Raw genomic sequence first — 25,013 nt, 5'->3', positions numbered from 1 at the left:
TTTTAACTATTATAGGTTGCCATCTTTGGATGACAGACTTGTTATATCTGGTGGGTTAAAGCGTGGAAAAAGATTTCCCAAAATTTCCAAGTGGTTCATTTAATGATAGGGTCAGACCTTAGAAGAGAAAGTGAAGGAAGGCATGCCAAACATACTCTGTGGAAAGCTTACCTAGCTATATTATAGTTTGGGGCAATTACATGCTGCTGTACAGTTGTCAGACTTGTGCAAATACTAGGAAACCAATTATTTCTAACTAACAGCACCATAACATTATAATTTACTAATTGCATAAAATAGACACTGTTTTGTGAAACATACTTATATGCCTATGTGTGATATTGAATAATCATGATATAGACATTTTAAAATTACTAAAACATGGTAGCGTTAGTCATAGATCATTTGGAATTGAATCTCGCTTGAAAACAGTTGCTTCCTTTTTTCAGGCATAAGCTTTGCCTTAAGTTTCTTGGGACATCAGGTGTCAGGACTGAAGGTTGCTTGTCCAGTTCTTGGGAAATAAAGTAGCTCCTTTTTGCCATATTCTGTATAAAATACAGTTTATATTTTCCCTGTTTGTAAGACTGGGATATTGCAGTCAATTGTGATCAGCTTAGCTGGGCAAAAAAAAACCCAAGTCACTGATAAACTAGGGATTGAATAAGACCAGGTGAATAGGAAGTATTGCTAGCATGTATGTGTTTGCTTACAGTGTACCGACAGATGGTATACAGGTAAAATTATGAGCATTCCTCACTCCAAGGGTTTAATAAGAAAATTCACTGCAGGTAGAGAATAGGAGAACAGAATACCAGGAAGTGTGCTCTGCAGTCATGGTACTCATCCTATCTCCAGTCTCTTGTGAATGTCATATCTTATTGATCTTTACGCTTCTAGGCAGGGAGGGGAGATGTGCTCTGAGCCGCAGTCACAGTGTTGCTACTGCTTGGCTTTAGGACACTTGAACTCCTTTCCAGCATCCAGGTTCTGCTGCACCTGTTGTACAAGGGCAGAGGGATGTTTGCTGGTTTGACTGCACCAACAGAAACTAAAATGCACCTATTAAAAAAAAAATATATATATATGTATATGGAACATCTATGTAAACTCAATGGCAAGGACTCTAAATTACAAGGAGAGGAAATCCAGAGGTGTGTCAGTTTTTCAAAGTACCTTCCCCACTGTGTTATCATCTTTTGTCTAGCAGGTATTCAATTCAGAAATGCGGAAATTCTGCTCAGGCAAGCATTATGCTTGCTAAACTGTATATTTTATTTGTCCCCTCAGAAGATACCGGTGATGCTCAGTTCTTAAATATTCCATAAGCTTGAATTTCCTATGCTAGCATCAGAAATGTTGAGATGAGCTGCTCTTAGTAATGCATTGTCCTGGTCTGGTACGCTGAGGAGTTTGTGGACAGCATTTGTCCCTGTTTTGATCTCAGATATTGCTCACGTATGTGTGCTGGAGCATGTCAGAAAGGTTAAGTTTTGGCTTGACTGCCCTTCTAGTTGCAGATAAGCTCAAGTGACAAAAGCCATTTTTTCCCTGTTATGTCTAAATGTAAATAATGTATTGTTTTAATTATACCTCCACAGTTGCAGAAGTACAGTAATGTGAGTGCAGTTAGGCTAGTGTAATGATTGCTTTCGATGCTTACTTAAGTAGTAAGCTACGTGGATGTGAAAACATCTATATACAAGCAGAAGTACCCCAGAAGTCCAATGCAATAGCGTTAGGGGTATGGGAGATGTGTACTGAAATACCTGCTTGGTTTAAGGATCTACCTTTGCCTCTCTTAGTCTACACATTGCCCCATCCTCTGCAGAAGGCTGCTGCTTCATGGCAGGTATAACTCATGGCTCCATTTCACAGCCCTGAGCCTTGCCAGCTTCAACAAATGGCCCCGTTTTGCAGCAACATAGCTGGGAAGATGGACACGTGCTTTTCTGCCCACTCCATTGAAGCATTGGTAACCTCTGGCAAAGGCCAAGGGGTGGCTGCCTGGGATTTGCTGGTTCAGCAGGTTTCATCCCAGCTCCACTGTGGCATGGAATTGTACCTCTGGGTGGTTTAATGCCAAAAACAAGGTCTGCGTTGACGGCCTGAGAGTGAGATCCTGAGCAATGAGATACAAAGCCTCACAGTTGCCTGTTGCCTTGTAAAAAAGGTGAGTGGCTGTGTGACAAGGGGCTGTCAAAGAAAATAAGGAGATAGACCTCCTTTTCTAAGGAAATCAAAATTTAGAATTAGCAGAGCAATAAAAGCCTTCTAAGGCAAAAGCTGGAAACAATACATTTTTAATAAAATGGGCAGTTACTCTAATTGCTGATCCCCTACTGTTCAATTTCTTTTAGTACCCTTATTCATTAAATTCAGCATACTTATTATTTACAGATGTATGCGTTTTAACTTGTTTATAGAAACCATGCCTTGCAGAAAGCCGTGGATGGTATAATACTAATTTGTGTTTATTGCTGCATATAATATGCAATTTTAAAAACAATTAAAAAGAGCGGTGGAGCTCATCATTGGAGTCAGCTCCAAACTGCCCATGAAAAGTGAAATATTAGTACCATGTACCACCTTAAAGGTTATAGGCCATTTGTAGTGGATTGATAGCATACCCATTAATGAAGAATTCACCTGTTCTTAAAGGTTTTAAACTCAGTAGTCTAGTTTCTAGATATTATTCTAATGTAACCCATTTAAACATATGTGATGGAGTTCATAATTGTCCTTGTAAATGGGTATAGAAAGAAGGGTATATAAATCAATTAGCAATATCCAGCAATGTGCCTGTAATACAAATTAATTGGGATGATAAGCATTTTAACTGCTACTATACTCACTTGAAGTAGTTTTGATCACTGAATTGGCTCTTGTTGAGTCAATCTATTAATTTTAAGATTTAAAACCACCTAAAGATCAAAAATGTTCCGAATTAATGGTCCTAAAGTTTGAGAAATAAAATATTTAAAATATTACACAGCAGGTCAGTTTTACTGCATTTCCAAGTAGAGCACAACAGTTTTATTTTGTCCATGTGGTACTGAACCACTGTGTAATAGTATTACATAATTAAAGATATTAAAACACTCATTTTCTTGCTGGATTTAAGCCACAGCAAAACGTCATGATGGATGCTGTCTTAAGAACATAAAAAATTTATTCGGCAGACATAGTAATACTGAAAACTAATACTAACTTGGATAGGAGGCGAGGTTTGAAGAATAAAATCATCGTTTTGTATAACATACTGAATTATTCTATTTTGCGTTTGATGCTTGAAAAGATTTGATGATAAAAGTCCTCAAACGCTATAAAACATTTAACAACTATACATGGAGACTTTATGACTTAGTAAAATATTTGGATATATGTGAAGATTATAGTCAGTACTTCATTTCCCTTGCATTTGTTATTTATTATTAAAGATACTTGAGCTGTGTTTTCTCCCATTTATGTTTAGAAGTCAGGAGTCTTTCTTGGAATTGGTGGTGTGACAAAACTGTAAACTCTGAAAAAAGAATCAGGCCCCTTTTATTTTAAATGTTTTGTTCCTCAGTGTGCCTTTTTTCTTATTTTTGATCATGTGAGAACATGCTTTGTATCAATATGAGAACATGAATTTGTATCAATATGCCACAGATATAGGCCCAGTTTTCATAAGTAGGCCAGTGTTCTCATCTTTTCTATGTAGGCATTGCTGCTTTGCCTATGCCACTTCACTCCAGATGAGGATCTGACCTTGGGAATTCACTACTGAAGAAACAGGGCCCGAATTATAAGACAAGTTAATTTTCAAAGGAAAATCTACCTCCTTGCAGATGATCATACAATTTTTATATATATATATATATATGTATATATATATATATATATATGTACAAAAGGTCCTATTTTTCAGTTTTGCAACAGTATGTAATTTTCACTGCTGCAGTTTTCCAGTGGCTAGGCAGAAAATCACCGACCTGAAAAAACTATAGAGCTAGCATCTTTCGGATGTTTTTCTTCAGTTTTCCGTACGATTTATTTTTTTCATTTAACATCTTTTCTTTTTCATTTTGAATGTAGGCTCCTAATCCGAAGTGATGAGCTGCTGCCCTGTAAACTCTGCTGTGCCTGCCAAACCCTCAGGCCATCTTGTCTGTACACTTACTTTCACCCTGTCTCCCTCATGGTGTCTGCTTGGCCATTTATTTAGTGCAAGGCGCTCCTGTTCTCAGTTACTAGCGCGTCATTAAGTCTCGCTGTCCTGAGAGTAACACAGGTATAACCAGATGCAGTTCCTGTCCCTGATATAATTAATCCTGACAAGCTTTCTGCCTTCTACATTTGCTCAGGTGTAAATGCATCTCAGGCTACATGGATATATAAACTCAAATGTAGGATTGCTTTGCTAATACAGCTATAGGAAAAACCCCAAACCTCAACCTGAAAAACAGTATAATTTTCTTTGAAAAGGTAATGTGAACACAAATCTCCAGGGATACTGGAGTTGAAACTTGAGAACCAGACATTGCAAACCGACAGTGGCAGCAGCCTCCTCATTGTCCTTTACTGCTAGCTGTAGTAAATGCATGTGTAGAGTATGCAGTTGCCAGAAGTCCTGGCTTTACTAGGAGAAATGCCAAAGGCTGCAGTGATGGCTTCCCACTGGAATACATGTGGGACACAACAAAATGGTGCAGCAGCTTCAGAAAAAAAGGGTTTAGGTTGTTTTCAGTCAGGAAGATATGGTTGGGACATACTGGTGACTTCCAGATCATATGTACTCAATATGTAAGACTAGCCTGGTATATTCAGGCTAAATCATAGACTGGGTTGAAAGAGACCTTAAAGATATCTAGTTCCAACCATGGCAGGGACACCTTCCACTAGACCAGGTTGCTCCAGGCCCCATCCAACCTTGCCTTGAACACTGCCAGGGATGGAGCAGTCACAGCTTCTCTGGGCACCCTGTGCCAGCGCCTCACCACCCTCACAGTAAATATGAGTAAATATTAATATAAGGCTGATGTTGGCTTGGGCAGTATGGTCAAGAACAGAGGTATCTGTGGCAGCCTCTGGTGTTTCTTGTGCCTTTGTGGAACACAGGACCCATGTGTGTGGCTGCTGCTTAGCTGCTTTCAGGAGAGGATGTGGGAGTTCTCTTCAGCATAGGTCTGTTTCTGCCACTCCATTCCTATGTAATTGTATATATGGTAGAGGAGTCTTACAGAAGGATTCTTAGTTGGACATGCAGATCAGAAAATGAAGACAAGCCTTTCATCATCTCTCCCAAGTTCCAGGCCAGCAGTAGGGGTGGCTCTCCAGGACAGAAGGCACCCTTGGGCAGCTTTGCAGTCAGCAGGTGAGCAGGATGCACCCACAGACTTAGGGGTACTTTGGAGCCTCTCCATTAGAGAGACTGAGCACAGACTTCAATGAATTCCCTGCTCTGTCATGTATCCCATGTGTAACTTGGGGCAAGACACACAAGGCCATGTTTGGAAAATCCTGTTTGAGCTACAGCTACAGTTGCTGTTGAAATTCCCAGTTGGGTTCTGCTTGCAGTTGTCTAGGAATTTAAGACCAAGCAAATCAAGCTCTTAGGCTGTCAGTGCTTCTGTTTCCCATCTGTAAAGTTAAAAGAAAAGCTTTTCCCTTATCTAACTTAAGTGTTACAAGGTAAAAATATGAATGATCATGGGTTATTCGCATACTGGAATAACAGGAACCATGCTTGTAGATCAGATAGGTGGAATAGAGCAGGATCTTTCATGCCGTTAAATATGGCAGGACCAGAAGCACTGCCAGCAGTGCTGTGTAGTGGGCCCTGGGAGAGTCACTCAGGGTGTCTGTGATCTGCACAGGATTATCCCTAGGGAAGATGTGCTGGCAGGTGGGGACCCTTGGCTGCCTTAATAAATGGCACTGTGAACTCAGGAAACTGAATTTGCATGCTTTAAGAAGTGGATTCATTAAGAGGCCAGATTGTGGCATAATGAAAAAGTATCTTATATAAGGATTCCCACCCTTCACTGGGCAATCAATAAAGGATATTTGTGGGAATAATAAAGAATGAAGAAGTCATTCTGCTAAGGAAAAGAAATTGTATTTGGAGACTAGAATAGAAGTATAACCAAAAGATAGATGCTGTTGTCTTCTGATTTACTGCACAAAAATCCGGAGAGCTCTTTTGTATTGGTAGTAGGATGTTGAACTTTATTCCGTGGCCTTAATCACCTCATATAAAGGTTTCAAAGGGCTGTACTCCTATTGTATAGCCAAGATCAGCATCCACTGACTCTGCTGACTTATGTTACATGACTCTGCTGGATAACATTAAAGATTTGCAATTGAAACTTGGCAATTTTGTTGATGGAAGGCACGAAGGAGTATGATGCAGCTAGCTCTCTCCCAGTACTAAACTAAAGGAGATTCAGCAGTCAGGCTGAGCAAGTTGGGGCTGTTTAGCCTGGAGAAGAGAAGGCTGCATGGAGACCTCATAGCAGCTTTCCAGTATCTGAAGGGGGCCTAGAGGGATGCTGGGAGGGACTATGCTGGGGAGGGACTATTCATTAGGGACTGTAGTGACAGGACAAGGGGTAATGGGTTGAGGTTTAGATTGGATATAAGGAAGATATTCTTTCCTGTTAGGGTGGTGAGGCACTGGAATGGGTTGCCCAGGGAGGTTGTGAATGCTCCATCCCTGGCAGTGTTCAAGGCCAGGTTGGATGAAGCCTTGGGTGATATGGTTTAGTGTGAGGTGTCCCTGCCTATGGCAGGGGAGTTGGAACTAGATGATCTTAAGGTCCTTTCCAACCCTAACTATTCTATGATTCTATGTGTAAACACTTTTGCCATTCTAGTTGGCAAATACAACTTGGTATAAACACAGCAAACACATTTGCTGAATATGAAGAAGTCCCCTTTTTTAAAGACACATCCCTTGAAGTTAGTCTGCATTTTTAACACTGAAATACTGAAATAGTTAAAATAAAAGCACTCTGAGGATTTGCTTTGCAAGTAATAGCTCCCTTCAAGGTTGTGGAGGCCTTTCAAGGTTCATTCTTTAAAATACATTTTGTCTTGGCAGGATCATGATCATTACCATTATTTTTGTTGGAGAAGTACTTGAAGGTCCTGCAGTGTTGGTTACTGTACAGCATATTCTGAGACCCTGCCCAAAATACTGTACTGTATAAATGCATAAGATGTGAACGGGTGAGAGAAGAAAACACTGTCCTGGTGGTATGTCTGCCTGCAGTGAAGCAATGGCCGAATTTGTACTTGGAACTTCATTAGGGTAAGGATATCAGAGCAGAGTGTGCTTAACTGCTGCTTGTACTCACAAAGCAGAGGGCAGAGTTCAGCAGGACCCCTCTTCTCCCAGATGTGACGGGACAGAAGCCAGCTGTCCATATCACTCCCTAACTGACAAGAGCTGTAACAGCAAAAGCACTTTGGCTTTAGAGGCTTCTGCCAACTCAGCTATGCCTATTGGGGCTTGCACCTTGTCTGAGATAGCTATAGGCAGCAGCAGCCTGTGCCCTAGGCATGGCACTTAAAATGACCTGGTCTGAGACACCTTTGGGTGACCTTGTGTGCAGTTTCCTATTAGTAAGACCTTACAGACTGGGCTTCGAGCTCCATAACCTCTGCTTCATGCTATTTGTGTTGTGATTTCAGTCATACTCTAGAAATACTGAGCAGCACATAGCAAAAACCTGTGGGATACTCTTTGAGCTTTTAAAATAACAGGATTTTAAATTGGGCACCCTCAAGCAGAAACCAGGTCATGAATTTTCGTCTTCTGATGTTCATGTCGAAAGTGGAATGCCCCTTTTCAGACTAAAAGCAAACCTGAAGAATTGAGAGGCTTCTTTGGCCTTCAGCCCAAATACCACCTTGGTTTTTTTAAGGCTGAGACAGTCTTGTAGAGATGAACTGTGACTTGATTATTACTGGTAAAATTGTAATGAAGAATTAAAATAGAATAACTTATATTTAATGTCATGCATTAAGGCAGATGTGTGCAGCAAGCAAGATGCAAATAACAAAAAAGAAACTCTCAAATGTGGAAAACATACTTCTTTAAGTATTTCTGAAAATCTTGATAATAATCTCAATCTGGAGTTATTGTGGCAGCCCATGCTTTAATCCAGGTATGCTGTGTTCTCTCAAAATAAGCATTCTCTCCTGAACCTCGATACCCACCCAGCTCTATGAAGAAAGACTTTTGATGGTGGTGACTTTTCATTCTGCATTGATTAACATTTGTACATGGCTTCCCATGAACCTTTTCCTATGTCTTCCTGCCCTCAGCCCACTCTGCCTCCACGCCACCAGCCCCTGGGTAGAGCAGCGAGCCAGCACAGCAAGTGCCAATACGTGAAATAGTAGCACAACTTCTTTACTTTGTGTTGTTTTCTTTGCAAGGGAGAAAATTAGAGTCTTTGCAAGAGAGAAGACTTAATTTTCCTCTTTATGTTGTCTGTGATCCCACCTGTTGTATATATGGTAAAAATATCTGGGACTTATAACCCAGCAACAGTATGCAGCCAGAGTCATATGTGACCCGGTCAAACACACACTCGCTGGAGGGTCATGGCCAGGTTACTAAGTCAAGGCTGGCAAGTCTCCACCATAATGTTTTCTTTCTCTCTCACTTTTTTTTTCTTCTCTCCTTGTCTGTCTTCCAAACTACAATTTTAAACCAAAACCCAAACTCTCAGAACAACGCAAACTATTTAAGCATGACAAATTCAAAGAAGTTTTTTATTAAAAAAGAAAAAAAGAAGTGGATGAGAGAGCTGAGTCAATGATATTTTGGATTTAATTTTATAGTATAGTTTTATGTGGCACATGAAAGAGAGAAATTTGTATTGAAACAATTGAAACCCACTTTTCCAGTTCCTTGCTCTTTCCTGGAAGATGATTAAAAGCAGACTTTTTTTCCAGACGAGACATAAAAATTAAATGATCTACAGTATATAGTTATTTTTTCAAATGTTTGGAGGCTTATAAATAACTTCTACAATCAAATGCACACATATAAGCAGCAGAGAATCTGGTTCTAATTACTTGTACTTTAGTTGAACTTTGGCGTTTCCTTTGACTTTCTGCCTAATGTATGTGAGCTGCGTGCCTTGCACTCCTGCAGTGAATTCACACACACACATACATACACACACACACACAGAGCAGCGAAAAATCCAGACTCTGGCTGGTGCCAACAAAAATGAGGGTTAACAGAATGTTTTGACCAAATGCAACACTTTGCTATTCACCCTAATTAGCTGAAATTGCTGCTTCCCACCAGGGACCCTGAGCTCAGTATTTGAAATTCCCTTGAGGCTATCCAGGAAATGCCATTTGCTTTACAACTTCTTATTCTTTTAAGACTCAACTGCCCAAAGTATGCATTAACATGCAAGCTTAATCTAAGTTTCTAGCAAAACTCAAGGCATTTCCTAGTGCCTGCCTGCTTCTAGATGGTCACAAAGTAAAATACCTCCTCCGTCTGTCAACACGGTTTAGCTGGCAGTAAATTAGCTCTCACAAAGCATGCTGTGCTTTTAAAGATCTTATCTGCTGCTTTATCTAACCTTTAGAAATATTTCAGACATCTTAGGAATTGTGAAGTGACCGATTGTTTAAGTCTCTGTGTGCTTAAGCTGCATTCAATTGTTGGGTGACAACACTGAGGCTCTGTTTTCTCAGGTGAATAGGGACCCTGAAGTGTCGCATCCTGCAGGACAAGACAGCAGGGCATGGAAAGAGGTTGCCGTTTTCTCCCCCCCACCCCGCCTTTAAATTCTTCCTAAAATCCTAAAACTTCTTTTAAAATACCTCTTCTGGAAATGTCAACTACCTGCCCCCATCCTTTCTTTTTTCCCATGTTGCATGTGCAGGCATGCATAGAAGAAAGTGGGTTCTGCTGTCGTGTGGCCCCTTGCCACCGACATGATATAGAAATAATGCTTTCTACCTGCTGAACATGAATTGCCTGTGCTGGATTTCTGCACTTCCATGATGGCAGTATATACATTTTCCAATAGAGTTAAAAAGTCTAAATCCAAGGAAGAATAGTAAATCAGAAGCTGGATAGAGTTGAGCATATGTAACCTGAGTTCAAGATTTCTCCAGAAAACTGTACATTTTGCCTGTGATCAGAAATTAATGTTCCCAAATTGGGTTTTCTTATAAAAAAAATACAAAAAAAATCTAACTCTCATGATAGTTGTTCTGTTGATGCAAGATTATATTGAACAGATTAAAGCCCTTTCAGTGGCGCACACACACACACATATATATACGTATATGTATATATATATGTGAGTTTTAAGGAGTGACCTCTGGTTTACAATCGTAGAATAGTTAGGGTTGAAAAGGACAATGGCTCTTTCCTTTTCAAATAATCTAGAAAAGAATTCACTAGCAGCACCTTCAGCTCTTCAACTGTTGACTATGTTGTGTGTTTATTAACTGAACTGGTAGCTTCATCTCTGGTTATTGCAAGTTGCTGGAGCTTGGCCAGTGCCTGACAGACCTCTCTGCTACATATGGACCATGGTTCAAACACTGCTACAAGCTGGTCCTTGTTTAGCATGAAATCATGGAAAAAGCAGAAGTGTATCAGTATTACCCCTCAAAGATTGCTTTCCCCAAACTGAACTTGCAGAAGGATTGCAGGAGTGCAGTTGTTTTATTGAATAACAACCTTGTTTTGCCTGGGGAGCTAAAGCCTGCCTTTCAGATGGACTGGGAGAGTTGAATGAGCTAATACAAAACACATTGTCTTCTGGTATTAGAGTTTTAAAGATAAAATTTTATCATTCCATAGGCTGATTGGAAGCTACCATAATTCATGTAGGAGCATGAAATAAGGCGAGGAATGTTTGAGGCCTCTCAAGGGCATTTGATGAAATTCACTTTATTTTAAAAGTACTAATAGATTATTGATTCAAGCAGGGTGGCTGTGCAGAGATCAATAACAGAACTCTCTAGCTCTCTTTAATACCAAAAATTACTGTTGAAAAGAAATGATCATTCTCATCTGTGTTTTTGTTAAGAATAAATTTCATCAAAGTTTTTGTGCAGTAAGAACCTGCAGGTTTGCCAAGGTTCAGTGTATTTAATGCTGAAAAACCTAAGTACAGGTCTAGAATTGTCTTAATGTCTCCATTTATGGAGCTATGTTATTTTACTTTTCTGAGTTTTTTAATTTGGTTTTTTTCACAGCCTCCTTGTTGTTAGATGTATAAATTGTTCCTGTTTGAAAGATATTTCTTTTCTTTGCTTAAAATACAGCATCTAATATGTCACTCAAGCATTTCTTTTCTTCTCAAGGAATATCCATCTTTGAAGTTGCTGCTAGTTTAACCATAGTAAAAATGGCAGAAAGGGGCCCTCCCCTCACAAGTAATCAGAGGTTGCATCATGCTGCATGATGCCCTCTGTGAATTCTGCAGCCCATGAGTTGACAATGAATCATGAGTTTAATACAAATGTATCATCTTTGTAATCTGAAAAAATCGTGGTCAGTAAATCTTGTCTAAAATTTTTCCATTGAGCAATGTTCTCTAGGGCCTGCTGTAGCAGTCTTGAGATTTAGCTCTGCTGGTAGTGCCTAATATTTCTGGATAGATCTGAGTTCACACATCCTGTCATTTCTGTATATCTGTTGAAAAGTTAGAGGGATTTATCTGAGACGCAGCAGACGGCTAGGTGAAACATGAAAATGTATTGTACATCTACCATAAATGTGAGGAATGATGACAGGATATCACAGAAAACTAATGCAGATGTTTGGAAAGATGTAGTTCGCATGTCTTATCTTGCATTGTAGAGCTTTCATGTCCTTTCCTTGAAAGGGAAAAGTGGCTTTTCATCAGGTTCAAAACAAATGACCATCTAGAAATATTAAGGCAGTAAAGGAATGTGGGGTTGTAGTGTATAAGTAGCTCTTTCTCAGAGAGGTTTCCTGATGTTACAAATTCTAAGGTTAGTGTGGATGTTTTACTGGGTTGTGCTGGTTTAAAGAAAAAAAAGACAAATCAGATATTTTTCACTTCAGGTATTACACTTAGTCCTTTGTCTCTTTACATATGTCCTGATGCATGCTGCTATCCTGCTGTGGCAGAATTGCACATTGGAAGTGTTACCTTTTGTGTTACCTTTTGTAGAAGAAGGCAAGTGATGATATAAGACCTCTCCCAAGATTCGATACCAATTGGAAGGGTATATGCCACAGTTTCCTGATTATCTAGCATGCACACATGGATCCCACACAATTAAGGAGACTAAAACTAGAAACTTTTTATTTTTGGAGCCTGGTAAGAGGTGCAAACTCTGTATCTGAAGAGAGCTGAAGCTTTTGTGGTGGTGAGTTGCTGGATCATGAAAAATGATTGGATACTTTAAGATATACTTTCGAGGCTATACTATGTAGTCCTGTCATTACTTACCTTGCTTTAGTTCCCCTTAAATTTTGCCAGGAAAGACAAATGAATGTTTATTATAGTTTGATAGTTATAATACAGTAAATAATCAGTTATTTAAAATTCATTCATGAAACATTCAGTTATTTATTTTTTCTTTTGTAGCAGTTGAAACTCAGAGCACCAGTTCTGAGGAACTTGTTCCGAGCCCTCCTTCACCACTTCCACCCCCTCGTGTTTACAAGCCCTGTTTTGTCTGTCAAGACAAGTCATCCGGATATCACTATGGTGTCAGTGCTTGTGAAGGATGTAAGGTGAGTACCATCATCTCCCTTTCCTTTTATAGGATGGCATTTCATTTTAGAGAGAGGCAGCGCAATACAGTTTGGTGTGACTTGATTATCTCCAAAGACCCCTGTACCTTTCTTTTGTGAAATAATTCTTATCCATGGGTAAAGCCAAGTAAATTACCATCGTGCCTGGAATTACTTCTTCCAAAGTGTGTCCTTCAGGGACTTCCATAAGTATTGACTAACATAAGAATGCGATCACAGATGCCGACATAATCAAAGAGTAAAGTGAAAACACTTTGAGACTCTTCACTGTCCATCATGTCTGAACTCACACAGCTGTTGGCTGTTCTCAGCCTTTTTCTGTGTGCTGCTCTGGGTATCTAGGGGGTAGAATTTGGGAACAGGATCTGATCATCTGGAAATTTTTGGCACAGACTCTAACTATCTGGCTAATCTCAAATCATATTGGGAATTTGAGCATTAGTACGTTGGTATTTACAAAATTTAATCTGGCAGGCTCCAGGGCTGGTACATCTGCTAGGTGCTCTCCAGTGCTCTGCTTGTCAGAAGATGACTTGACTACCCATAGGATTTGGTAATACAATACACTATTCTAAAGTAAAGAATATCTAAAAAGAGGGAATGTCAGTTAAGCCATGTGTGTAAGGCAATAATTAAAGATGTGCATACAGTGAACAGTAAGCATGGAAGAAATAAGGTAGTGCGAAAGATGTTGAAGAAATATATTGTAGGACAGGTGCTCTCATATTTAACTTCATTAGTTATGGCACCTTATTGCAAAGTTCTTTAACAGTTAAAATAAGACCTATGATTTCCATCCTTCAAACTAAAATAGTTGCGTAGTGTTTAGTACAGTGAAGATACTAATGTATGCCAAAAATGTGACAGGTGCTATATCCATATAAATAATTAGGATAAATTAAAAAAAGGTGTTTTGCTGGTTTATTTTTTGTGAGATGTTATAATATTTTCAGATACTGAGCAGTTAGCCATTTTTACTTTATCCTTTGAACCTGCAACTTCTTCCATGCTAATGGCCTTTTGTAATGACATAACATATCATAGTCCTGGGTTTGTGTCATTAGGCAAAAACCAATAGGACTGGAGCCTATTTTTCCCTGTTTCATAGCTGTAGATACTGAAGTAATGAAAGTAACTATTCAAGTTCACCTTGGTTTTAACATGTCTTTCTGATATCAAGGTTTTCCTTGGGTATCATGTCTGGGGTTTTTGTTCTTTTAGATGCCACAAAACCATCAAAATGTGTCTTTTAGGAAGAGCTATGGTAAGGACATGCTGTAGCTAATTTCATTAAATAGGATCTCTCATCATACTCAGATGCTAACACACAGATGGTGGTGTCATTTGCTCACCCACAAATCCCCTCTAAGTGCAGACGTAATTGCAGACTGTGGCAGAAAGGTCACATGTCCCTAAGACTTCATTATATTTGAAAAATATGCAAAAATAAGCTGTAGGTCTTTTACTGGCATACTGCAGAGCATTTTCATGCGTGATGAAAACAAGACTGCACTTGTCAAAATACATGAAGAAACCCATCTTGTAATGTGCTAGCCATTATTCAACAACAACAACATCGTCTTCACTTGCTAATTTGCAAGATGGGGTAATTCAGTACTTAGCAATAGCTGCTGTTAAAAGAAAAAGAAATTAAAAATTAGCTACATGGAAAACCTGTCAGTCTAGGGGAAATAACGAGATTTCAAAGCTGTAACTTGGCTGCTTGAGACTGGTAAGATTTGGGTTAGTTGATGCTAGCTCTTCAACAAATAGAGCTAGTATTCTATGAATCTTTTCTACTGATTGAATCAACTTCCTATGTGAATGCTAGAAGCTGGCAAAGAATATGATGAGATCACTGAGTCAACCAGTGGCACCTTTGGTGGACAGTCATGTACCCTATCTACATTAAAAGTTGTCTGAGCTTTCAGGTCAACAGACAGATGATGGGTGGGTGGCAGCAGACAGTAGTACACGGCCACATCACCAAAGACTGCCTCTGAAACCCCTACTCTTCCAGTTCCTACTCTTTCTTTGAAGAATGTTACCCTTTTCACTTAAGCCCTTTTGGAATGTTTATTTTGTTTTCCTTCATCTTTGCTCTGTGCTTGTTTTCATACAAGTATTTCTTGGTACTGTACCATAGGAAAGCTGCCACCCTGTACTTATTTCTAGCCATCCAGGCTTCGGCCTGTACTCAAGCTTACCTTCACCCTTGGTTCCCAGTATTGGTTCTTGACGCTGGGGAAGCAGTGCTCTTTTGCATCTCTGCCTTTCAGTTGGTTAACACAGGTTTATAAGAGAGCCTATATTTCACTAAAAGCTTCTGCTTGGTACGTAGCTGGAGTTACATGCTGATTCTCTGATGAATAAGCAAACAATAATAAGGAAGAATTCATGTTACAGATTTTAATCTAGTTAGGGAACACAAATGGATTTCTCCTTCACCTCGACACCCATCTCTATGCGATTTCATAGGACTTTATTGTTTTCAAGATTTGGAGTTTTACTGAAGTGGACTGGCAGGTTCAAAAGCTGTTGGGATGGGGAGAGGCAACTTCGCTTACAGACTCCTGGGTCTCACAAAGCTCATTTTATAAGAAGCTGGACTAAAATGTCAACCAAATCTGTTAATTCTCCTTTTTTTCTTTTCTTGTTATTTTTTTTTGCCTCTAACCTTGTTGCCATTTTCTTTTTCATCACTCCTGTTTCCAGTGTTACTTTCTTCACATGGTTTTATGTCTCTATTCTGTGACATTAAGCCTTAAATTCACTTCTTTTTCCTTCTGCATTACATCTCTGCTATGAGGTCCTTTCCTCAAGTCTTTTCCTTTTTCCTTTCTGATTCATTACCTTTCCCATCAAACTCCTAGAAGTCTTGTTTCTCAAGGGAAACACAAATGAAAAACTCTGCTTGTATCATATTTACCTAATTAGGGCCCCGTTCCTCTTGTTTTTCTGTGCTAGTTTTCCCTTGGTTTACTTCTTTCTCTATGTTTTCTTCTTTTTTGTTGTCACAGTCATTAACAGTCTCCATCTAGTGCAAAGGGACAGCTTACTGTCCTCCAGGTTTTGGGTTGATCATAGAATAGTTTGTGGAAGGGACCCTCAAATGTCATCTAGTTCAACCCCCCTGCAGTGAGCAGGGACATCTTCAACTAGATCAGGTTTCCCAGAACCACATCCAGCCTGGCCTTGAATGTCTCCAGGGATGGCGCATCCACCACCTCTCTGGGCAACCTGTGCCAGTATTTTACCACTCTCATTGTAAAGAAATTTTTCCTCACATCCACCCTCACTCTCCTGTAATTTAGTCTAATACCACCATCCCTTGTCCTTTTACAACAGGCCCTGATAAAAAGTCTTTCCCCATCTTTCTTTTAGGTCCCTTTTTAAGAACTGAAAGGCTGCAGTAAGGTCTTTTCAGAGTCTTAGCTTCTCCAGGCTGAACAATCTCAGCTCTCCCAACCATTCATCGTAGGAGAGGTGTTCTAGCAGACTTTCTTTTTCCTGGCTCTCAGGGCTTTTTAGATTCTCCTCCTGCTTTGCTTAGATTTACTCAATGTCTCCTTAAATGGCTCTTTATCCACTTGCTTATGCTGTTCCCTGAGGTTCGATTTGGTTCTTTGCTTTTCTGTCTCAAAAGCATCAGCTACTGACCTGTTTTATGTTAGACTGATGGGGAAGGTTATAGCAATATTCTTCTTATTATTAATGAATACCCTTTCAGCCAGGAGCCCTTGGAGAGCTGTGGATGGTGATTATGTCCTTCTGATGCTCAGTTTGGGAACCACTGCACTGGAAAATTTATCTTCCCTCAATTACCACCAACCCATGGATGACTTTCAAAGTTACCCCATCTCTGACTTCTCCCCTGCCATCTTTCCCTGGTGTGCCCTCATGCTCACCTTACTGTTACTGTGGGCACAGAGTTCATGAAGACAGAACTTTCCATTGTCTCTCTTTGTGACATCATCAACTGTAGCCTCATGGCATGCAGTTTTTTCAGACTTTGTGCCACAATGACATAATTTCATAGAATGGTTTGGGTTGGAAAGGACCTTAAGATCATCCAGTTCCAACCCTCTGCCATGGGCAGGAACACCACCCTAGACTGTGTCACCCAAGGCTCTGTCTAACCTGGCCTTGAACCCTGGTAGGGATGGAGCATTTACCACTTCTGATCTGCAGCATTGCAATTCACAGAGTTTGTTGTCCTTTTTCCTCCAGAATCTGCCTTTGTCTGCTTTCATTGACAAGTCATTGTTGTGTTCGTCTTGCATGGTGATTACATTGGTCCTTCCTTCATATTTTTCCACTCACTATCATCCTTGGACCTTATTCTTTCTGGTACCTGAGAACAACCTCCTAACCTCCTTTGCCAAACACCTTTTCTGTATTCTAAGTGCCCTTTTTTAAGTGGTCCTTCTCTCTTATTCATTACCAGTCTTCAATACTGTGCCCACTAGGAAGTCTGTTCATGGCTTGTTTTGATATACTAGTCTTAAAGTTTTTAGGGACAGGAGTATTTCATAATGTACACTTATGAGCTACAATGGAAGTTTGGGAGCTGTATAAGTAGTTTCAAGCTATCTTGTTTTCTAATTCTAGTATGCTCATGCTGAAAATTTTGTGATTATAGATTTAAGTACCTGACTTCTTGCCTTCCAAATTTGAAATATAGGAGCTTTCAGAAGGCTTTTTCTCAACTTTTTCTCAATTTGGTCAGCCAGATTCAGCAGACAAGATTTTTTTTTAATTTTTTTGGGGGGGGGTGTTTTAAACTGGTTTTAAAAAGGAAAATCACAGCTTTGTGTTTATTTCTGCGTGTACGCTGCAAAAGACTGATGTGCCTCATAGCCAGCCAGTGGCTTTGTGTATGTATTAGAATCTCAAAACCAAACTGATCCTCACAGTGTGCTTGTATTTTGTAAAAGAAATACCAAAACCAGTCCATCTTTTCTTATGTAAAATACCATACATTGACTGTATTCGACTTATTCGCAACTTTCCATTTTGTAGACTGTGACATTTCAGAGGCAGGTTTTGGAATGTACTTGTGTGTTTCATGACCTCAGTTAAAGATCTTTTTTGGGGGTTCTCTGGGTGTTTCTGGATAGCACTCAAATTCCATACAAAATGAGCAACTTGGGTTTATACAGCTGGTACAAGTGGCTATGGGGTTGGCTGCCACTGAAAGCTCAGCTCTTTGGTCCTGACTTGCCTCTTCATTGTAGCAGGTTTAAAGAAAGGAGACTGAGAGTCGTGGGCTGTATTCCCCACACAGTGCCATCATTGTGTAGCCAAGGAGGAGAAGCTGGTGTTCTGACAGCTTGAGCTGTCTCTGAAAGCCTTGTCTCTTGTTCTAGATGTTTAAAAGATGGCATTCCTCTGCTGGCAATCCTGCCCGGATTCCTGACTTGAATTCAGTGCACTCAAAGATGCCTAAGTGATTTCAGAAGAGAAATGCACACAGCACATAAGAGGATAGGATAGGTTTATGGTCCAGCAGTTTTGTCTAAATGATCAAGGTGCCTCTCTGCCTGTTATTGATGCTAACAGACAAAAATATAGGTAAATCTACTTCAATGCTAAGTGATCCCAGGTTGGCTTTTATCATAAAATAAGGGTAGCTTTCCTTCCATCAGAGTTTTCATATAAAATCACATCTAATATGGGGTCATTGTATTAAAGGGGTAGCCATATTTAATATATTTTCATAGGTCTTCAGCTGTGAAAATACATCTATTTGTTTGACACCTTCCTGTCTCAAATATTTTCTTTCTTTTTTCTTATTGTAAGGACTTTAAGCAGTATGGAAAACAGGCATTGATATAAACCCTGAAATTCAGATCTGTAATTCTGCTGGACTGGCTCACACAAAAGAAAAAAAAGATAAGATACACATGGGAGAAGAAGAAAAAGATAAATAAAGGAGAAAAAGAGAAAAAATTAAATGGGTTTGTCCAAATTTTCTGATCCACACGTATATTCAGCTTGGGAGAAAAGCTGCCATGAGGTTACAGCTGGTGATGTCACAAAGAGAGACAACGGGAAGTTCTGTCTTTGTGAACTCTGTGCCCAAGGTAACAGTGAGGTGAGCACAAGGGCACACTGGGAGAGAAGTCAGAGATGGGGCAACTTTATAAGTCATCCATGGGTTGGCGGCAATTGAGGGAAGATAAATCTGTTTTTACAGCTTTATCTTACTTGCTTACAGATGCAGTGGCCAGCAGTCTGACCACTCGACTTTGGACCCAAAATTAGTTGCCTAAGTTTGAAGACTGGGCTCTGCACAGTCAGTGGAGAGGAAGGAGCTCCTCTGATGGCTGATTCAGAACATGTAAACGAGGTCCACACTGGGTCACCCTTCAGAGGAACATGTCCCTATGAGCCATTGGGTTAGGTGCTTAAAGCACAACTGTGTTAATATTCATCATGATATCTCACATGGTTATGCCCATCAGGACAGAGAGTGTTGGGGTTCCCCTGTTGCAGGCTATGAATTCATGATCAGCACTGGATTTACAAAATGTTACTGACAGAGAGTGGAACTGGGTATTATTTTATTTATTTGAAGTTTGCTGGCAAGGATATTATGCATTGGTCTGCAAGAAATGTTGATGAGCGGCCTAAACTATTTTAGGGATTCTCATAGCAAAGTTCCCTTTATGGAGCAGTGTTCTTCAGGACAGCCGCCTTTTTGGTTTAATAAAACCTCGTACATCATATGACAGATTTGCATTTTCTTAGGCAGTTCTGGGATTGTAAAAGGATCTTAAGCAGCAGCTCTTTTTGATAACACCACTCCTGCACATTGGCTTCTAGCTATAATGTAATTATATTTCAGCCTGCATTTATGCCCCTTTAATGGGAATTAAGGATCCAGACATAGAATTTTCTCAGTTACTTAACACTAAACAAATAAAGCAAACTTCATAAAACCGGCTAATTCCATATATTTGTTTGGCTTTGTTTTCCTGGTATGTTTTGATCACTTACAACTGAAACAAAAAGAAAGGTGAAGTAAAAAATATGTGTACAACATGATTTATATCAGGGAAAGAAATAATACTGTTTGCAGCAATGCAATTGTAAAAGCTTCTATTGGTTCAAAGAAAAATACAGATCAGCTTGAATGATCAAACCGTATTTGTCTCCATTTAAGCTGTATTAGTAAGTGACAGTGCCAGCAGTAGAGATGCATGCTGTCATTCTTGCACAGCTATGAAAAATTCCTCAAATCGTGGAAAATGGCTCCTAGTTTCAGCTAAATCAACAGTAGTTTTTTAGAAAGTGAAAAAAATGTATTTTTAGATACATTTCTGCACACTATTAATATCATCTAATCTTAAACTGTAGGTGCTTTGCAGTGTAAGAACGTTCAGCACCATTCATTTGCAGGAAGCAAAAACTGGAATATTTATGTATTTTGTACTATCAGAGGAGACCTGATTGTTTTAATGCTGGTTTTGATATTTTCGTTTGTGAAATAACAAAGCTGGGAGAGGCAGGTATCCTGTGAAAAGCTGGTATCTGTTTCAGTAAGTTCTTAATTGACTTTTCATTTGGAAGATAAAACTGTTGCCAGACACTGAATTTATCTCAATTTTTTGAAGGTTAGGGAGGCATATATTTATTGGAAGCCCACCAAGAGCAAGTAAATGTGCTGAAATAGATGGGATCAGGAACAAAAATGTTGTCTTGCCATATATTTTAAAATCTCTCTCTCTGTTGTCCGAATAACATGAATGAAGAAAAAGATTAATCGCTAACCATGACAGGTAGCAAAAATAAAACTTGGGTTATGTGTTTGAGTGCCGTATTTGATTTCCAGTGCTTTGGGCCCAAGTTGTGGATTATACCTCTGCTGCTCCCCTCTACTGGGCTTTGAGAGCAGAGACAAAGAGCAGCAGTATCTATAGGGGGGTATAGCAAAAACATCCACAGCTAATATTCTTCTTATCCTGCCTGTTGCCCTCTGTCATAAACCAGGGGTTCTTCTTAAGCTGTAAAACCAGTTGTTTTTACTAAATACTTTTTTTTTCCTGACAGTGATGCCATTGCTACAGAAGCACAGAGACTATCCCAGATTACTTTCTAACTGTGCTCACCACAGCACTTCAGTTATTTGTGAGCACAAGGGCTAATGTCCTGTGGAAACAGGAACTGGAAATGACTGTTAGTTTGCATGAACTGTCAAATAGCAGTGTGTATAATTGATTGGCTAAAATCTTGTACTCCCTTCCTGTGCAGTATTCCCAATACAGTCAGTGAAGGCTTTCACAAAAAAGATCCATCCGACTCTTAAAACTATGGTGCATCAGTGATCAGCCACATTCTGGGGCACTGCTTTGCTTTGCTATGTACCTGAAAGGTTTCTGCTGTACCATCTAGTGCTGGTCATCTGCGGACAGGTTGGATGCAGCCATCCTGTTTCAGAGGCTGAAGGAGTTAACTAAGGTAGATGTGGTACATCAGCCAGCCCCAGTGCTCATGACTATTCCCAAGAGCATTTCCTAATATAGACATAACTTCATGCCTGCTGACCTTGTATATCTTTTCAGGGTCTTTGGCCGACAACCAGACTGTAGCAGCTAGCTTTTTCAGTATTATTATTATTAAACTAAAATTGCTGAGTCTTACTCTTCTGGTAGTATCTGACTCTCTCTGTACCTGAGGATACACACTGCAAAAAAACCCCTTCAAATTTACATGTTTATTTACCTGTTGTTATTGGAGTTGAATCGCAGTTTCTCACACCAACGTAGGTGTGAGAAAGGTCCTTGCAGATGTGTTTGTCACATTTCTCTCCAACTTTCACCTGCTTACAGCTGTTGTAGCTTATTAGCAGAAGGCTGTGAGAGCTGAGGTTCACACCAGATCAGTAACATGTGCAAGGTTTGCAACAGCTTCAACAAAATTAAGTAAATTATATGTATGTGTCAAAGTGTTGTCTGCAAATCACATTGTGACTTGCTGGCCAGAGATGCCAGAAGCAGGTGGACTGCGATTGAGGCTGGTACTCTTGCCCACTGAGAAGTCCCCTGGTATGCATGTAGTGGATGTGGAGGGTGGTTTTATTTTCCTCTAAGTAGGTTCTAATGGATTTTACTTTTTTGGTTTTCTTCACAAGAGAGGAGGGAAAACCTTTTATTTTGTTCTCACTTTGTCAGTCTATAGCATAGCTCTCTATTAGTTTAAAGACCACATGTGGCCTATAATTATAGATGTGGATTACAGGCTGTCCTATGAGCACCCAGAAAGTTGTTACAGTGCAAGAAAAAAATGCAGCTTTCCACCATCTTTAATGCAATATTGGAAGATCTTTAGAAGCAGTTTTTGCAGAGGCAATTCAGCAAATAAGGAAATATGGATATCTGAGCAAACATCTGAGATTTTATAGTAGCAGTAATAGCCTATCTTTTTTTTTATACTATGCCATATTTATGCTTACTGAATAGCATATAAAATTAGAGTGAACTAGCTTTCTCATTTCATTTTCTAATTCTGGAACTTCTTAAAAAGCTGGTTAATGAGACATTGATAAAGAAGACTATACAAGCAATTGAGCTGTTGAATTCAGATTTAGGATAGCATGCTGGAGTACTCAAGAAAGTGAAGTGTTTTCCCTGGTAGAAAGAAGGAGAATAGAATATTTTGCTGAGTGTGGTTCTGGTTGAGTGTGTTGACTTTGCTGCTGGCAAGATGGTTGGATTCACTGTTTTGCTTGCTTTAGGCATCTTTTTAAATTGTAGCCTGTGTTCTATTTAACAAGTACTTAAAGATTTTCTGACTGGCACATCTTAGAGAAGTAAATAAAAAATGAAGGTATTTCATAAGTGTACAAGATGGAATTTCCCATTATCTAATTCTGTTCACTTACATGTTAAGCGGATATTCAGTTCTCTGCTACTCATTTTGGATTTGATTTTGAAAGATCTATCTACATTTTCTGGTTATTGTAAACTATCACCTAGGTCATAAGCAGTCAGCTTCCCCATTTGCAGAAAATACTTTGATTGGCCTTGGAAAGTGTCCTTCCATTGCTCTCTGCGCTTACTGTCTGACCTGCTAATGGAAACAGAGGTTCTTTATAATCTCAAATGAAGTGCTCCTTTGAGCAAATTTCCTAAAGGGGTATTTTCTAGCATCTTCTGGGAATGGAGTGCAATTGAATTTGCAGCACGGATCCCAGAGCTGTTCAGCTTTGCAGAGCTGCTGTTTGTGAAATTTCAATCCTGTGCTATAGCAGGAAAGACAATTAGATGTAATTTCCCAAGATTTGGTATTTCCAATAGAGTCAGTATACATTCATCTTTTTCTTCCCCCTGTAAAACAAAACAAAAGCTTTACTGAAAAGCTCTTCCATATTTGACTAGCCATTCCAAAAATAAGAAACTGCCAAAACTGAGGTTATACCCATGTGCTTATCTTTCCTTCTTTGTATCTGGATTTTACTATAGTCATTAAGTATGGATACATTATTTCTTAAGTTACCTATAAAAGACATGCATGCTGTGTCCTTCTTTCTACTTTATATTATTCTGATTATTTCAGAGGAATTCCCATATACGAAAGACACTTCTAGGTGTGACATCTGTGCAGCTCAGTACTCCACTTACAAAAGCTTATAATGTTGAAGAAGCCATGCATCCAATTCTGTAATTGCTAGCTTGGTGTATTGATATAGTAATTATTTAATTGGTATACTGCTATGGCTGGTCTGACAAATATTCAGGGTCACTACCTGTGAATCGTTCTTCCCTTTGACAATATACAGGAGTCCCCCCAATTTCCATAGCTCAATTCAGAAGACAGCTAAGTAGAAACACATTTTTGTGTATAAAGTCCCTTACAGTTTCATATTGCTATGCTTAAAATTTCTCATTTAATATTTTTTAATGGGAAAAGTTACTATGCAATAAAAAATGTATCATAATATGCAGATTTAAAGGGGAAAATTTATTCTGGATCCCCTGTCTGGAATAACGGATACATAAATTACAAGGTGAGACAGCAGTTGCAAGTAGGGCTAAAAAAATGTAGATTTGGTTGGTTGTAAATGCATTCCAAAACGTCACTACAGCTATAGTGAACCTCAGTGACTGCTGGGGACCCTTCCAGCTCTGGAAGGGAGAGCCAGCAGCCCCCAGCCACAGCACATGAGCAGGGGCAGCCGTTGCCTGGCGGCAGGGAAACTGATCAAATCCTTACAGAGCAAGTTTGTTCTTGCTTCAAAGTCTCTTTAAAAGTGACAATTTAATGGGACCCATTACTGTCAGCTGTGGCCGGTTCCCTCTCCCTCCTCCCAGGCGCTTACCAGGGAAAGCAGAGATTTATAGCATGGTGCAGCCACTCCAGTGAGCTACTGTTCACTCCTCCTGTCAGTGTCTTGGCTGGCTGCTCTGCAGATGAATCTTCCGAACAGGGAAGAGGGCTTGCCTGCCTCTGGAGTGTTTGACTTGCTTTGGAGCCCTGTGCACCCACAATAAATACATAAGTATTTTAGGTCCTCGCTTCAGAGTGCACTGTGATCCTTGTATGCTTTCTGCTGATCCAGAACAGTGTTAGTGCCACAGATCTAGAAAATTTAAGCAGCATATTTCAGAGATAACTGTGCAACCTATAATTTTTTAACTGAATAAGCACCACCACTTTTTTACTTTTTTAATCCTTATTTTGGATCAGGGGATCAAGGCATTGTTCAGATGCTGCTACAAATGGTCTTAACTGATAACACATTTGTCCACAGTGGTGCACAGCAACTGCTACATCTATAGAAACAAAAGTGAAAACTACATATTTTTTTGAAAGGAAAGAAGACAGGGGAGTTCTATGTGAACAAGAGAGATGCATGTGCAGCGCCCAGGAGCCAAATGGATGAGCTAACTAAAAAGATCTTTTATCTTATCCCAAGTCCATGTGATTTTTGTAAACTGAAAGAATGATTGTCTTGTGATTATATGAGCTCTGTGCTTGAATCTGGCCATTGATTAAAGTCTGGCAGGGGAGGGAGAAAACATCTTGCTAAGTTTTTCCTGTGTTAGATTAATAGTCCCAGTTCATTCACTCATCTCTGAAAGGTCATGTTTTCTCATTGTCAAAGTTGCCCAGTCACACTCTCCCTTGCTTCCCTACGGCTTGGTTGAATGAATAGTGGTGCCCAGCAGCGATCAGGGTGGAGGAAGCACTGCATTTGTCCTGTAAGCTGTGATGCTTTTTCAGCATCTCAGTGTGATTT

General features: G+C 39.6%; 1 protein-coding gene across 5 annotated transcripts in view; it reads left to right on the top strand.

The window, feature by feature from the left end:
• The window catches only part of RARB (retinoic acid receptor beta), a 327,709-nt gene that overhangs the window by 245,571 nt on the left and 57,125 nt on the right, over positions 1–25,013 (top strand). For 3 of the 5 annotated variants that reach the window (XM_031052499.2, XM_005152832.3, XM_005152833.3), the window contains one exon: positions 12,600–12,748. In XM_031052499.2, the coding sequence (XP_030908359.1) occupies positions 12,600–12,748 (149 nt within the window). Of the gene's footprint in view, positions 1–7,247; positions 7,298–12,599; positions 12,749–25,013 lie in introns of those variants that run through there. The other 2 variants (XM_031052501.2, XM_031052500.2) reach the window with 2 other exon arrangements.

Source organism: Melopsittacus undulatus, chromosome 1 (genome assembly GCF_012275295.1).
Source record: "Melopsittacus undulatus isolate bMelUnd1 chromosome 1, bMelUnd1.mat.Z, whole genome shotgun sequence".
NCBI classification, from domain to species: Eukaryota; Metazoa; Chordata; class Aves; order Psittaciformes; family Psittaculidae; genus Melopsittacus; species Melopsittacus undulatus.
This window is presented reverse-complemented; position numbering and strand designations above follow the sequence as displayed.